The 2244-nt window shown below is 45.1% G+C and overlaps 1 protein-coding gene across 1 annotated transcript; it reads right to left on the bottom strand.

Annotated features, from left to right (window-relative positions):
* Positions 1-1518: 1518 nt before the first annotated feature.
* On the bottom strand, positions 1519-1968 carry LOC116630631 (glycine-rich cell wall structural protein-like). The gene has a single exon (XM_032401307.1). It carries the CDS (start codon positions 1966-1968, stop codon positions 1519-1521), a length of 450 nt encoding a protein of 149 aa, XP_032257198.1.
* Positions 1969-2244: the final 276 nt, after the last annotated feature.

Below are 2244 nucleotides of genomic sequence, written 5' to 3' on the forward strand. Positions count from 1 at the left end.
TTGGGTAGCCCCTAAAGGTCACTGCCATGGTGCTCAACAGGTCTTGGTTTGATTCCAACTTTGGCAAAAGTTTGGCACAGTTTAAAAGGAAAAAGTAAGTTTTGAAGTCAAACACACTTGGGTTCATACCCTAGATCTGCCACTCATTCACTGTATAAACTTGGAAAGTCACTTTCAACACTCTGGGCTTCAGGTTTATCACCTATAAAATGAGGGCAGTAATGCTGACCTCCCAGGTTATAGAATACTGGACACATGCAGGGTACTCAGTAGATCAAGATTCTTTCCCTCCATTCCTCTCTTACAGACCTGGCAGAAGTGTGGGGGTCACGCCAAAGTATAGCATGTCAGTCAGTTGTCCGCTTTCATCCTTGGGAGAGGGAAACTGGAGCCAGGATCTTATGAGTGAGCCAAAACCAAAGTCAGATGGAGAGTCCAGGTTCAGGATCTGAAGGGGAAGGCAGAGAAGGAGGCTCAAGGTGAAAGTCAAGAGAATGCAAGCCAGGGAAACAAGAGCATAGTGAAAATGTGTGGGAGACAGAATCTAGAGACATTCCTGCCAATGGAGAAGTGGGATGTGATATCCCACGGGGTTAGGAAACTCCAATTTTGAAATATTAAGGGGCACTATTAAGTAATAGATTATATTACCTAAAGCCTGGACCCCTGTGTGAAATGGACCTGATAACAAATGTAATTCTTAGGTTCAGGATCTGTCCCGGTAAGCTTCCGGGAGAGGGCTGGGTGGCCCAAACACAAAAGCATGTAATAGGGGTATCTAGGGCCCAGTGACCTTGAAGAAGTCTGTAAACAGCATGGAAAATAAGCAATTAACTTCACGAATCTCTTAATCTCTGTTATTTGGTTGCAAGAAACAGAAGCCCACACAAAGTAATTCCAGTAAAAGGAAAGTTTATGGAAAGAATACAACTGTCAATTTCATGGCCATCTAAAATCAGAATGGACTTGGATGGTCTCTTTGGGAACCCACGAGGCCTGGGCCTTACCAGCTAGGAAGGAGGCTACTGCTCTGTCTCTCATTTCCTGCCTCTCTCAGCACATTGCTCTTTCTGCTTACTTAGAACGTGTGAACTCTTTTCTTAACCTTAACTGTGTACAGCATTTCATTGCCATGGTGATTACTCAGGCTCTGACTCCACAAGTCTTTTCAGGTCAACTGTCCACATCTCACAGCTACAATTTCCAAGTCTGTTAAATTCTAGAGGTTGCAAGTCTTCTTATTTCAATGGAGCCTATGGACTGTTCCCCTGAGGCTGATGTCCATTTTGAGTCTAATCAACTGTGGCTACAGGGTAGGGCAGGGTTGCATAGCTCTGTGGACAACCAAGCCTTCTCCTGCCTCCTAAATTCATGACACGTGTGAACGAGAGTAAGCTCAAGACTTAAAGTTGTAGTTGCATAGGTAAGATGTGCCTCCCACTAGCACACCCGATCACAACCCCCAGTATTGCCATCCCACCATTGCTCCTACTGCCACCACTATGACTCCCTTCAACACTACAACCATCCACCATGATCACCATAGCTGCTGCTACCATCACCGACACCACCATTATCAGCACCACCCTTGCCACCACAGTCTCCACCACAATCATTGCCACAATTACCATCAGAACCACCACTACAACCCCCTACTATCATTTCCTCCATCATTAAAACAATCTGTAGCTTCACCACCCTACCGCCGCCAGCTCCCTCCATAATGACCACCACCACTATTCCATTATCACCATGACTACTGCCACTAACACCACCTCTATCACTACCACCAGTATCACCACCATAACAACCTCCACTATTTCGCCCCACCCCCACCACACTTATTACTATCACCATTACTACTACCACTACCACCACCTTCAACATTACCATCACCACCACCGCCATCATTATGATTCCTGCCACTACCTCCACCACTACCACCATCACCACCACTATTTCTATCATTATCACCACACTACCACCACTGCCGCCAACATCTGTAAAAACCTAGGCTGGAAAACAAGGATTCTACTGTAAGCAACCTACTCTTGGTGGAGAGAGGAGGTAAAACTGTGATAGGTGCCTATGGATTTTCCAATTACATCAATGCCAATAGTTCTCCATAATTAGCTAGTCCTGAAAACTTACTGATCTCCCATATCAAACGATCCCAAACTTATCTGATCCTCCATTTTCAATCAGTCACTAAATACTATAGGTTCTTATTCCTAATCTGCCTAT

Source organism: Phoca vitulina, unplaced genomic scaffold, assembly GCF_004348235.1.
Source record: "Phoca vitulina isolate PV1807 unplaced genomic scaffold, GSC_HSeal_1.0 scaffold4, whole genome shotgun sequence".
Taxonomy (NCBI): Eukaryota; Metazoa; Chordata; class Mammalia; order Carnivora; family Phocidae; genus Phoca; species Phoca vitulina.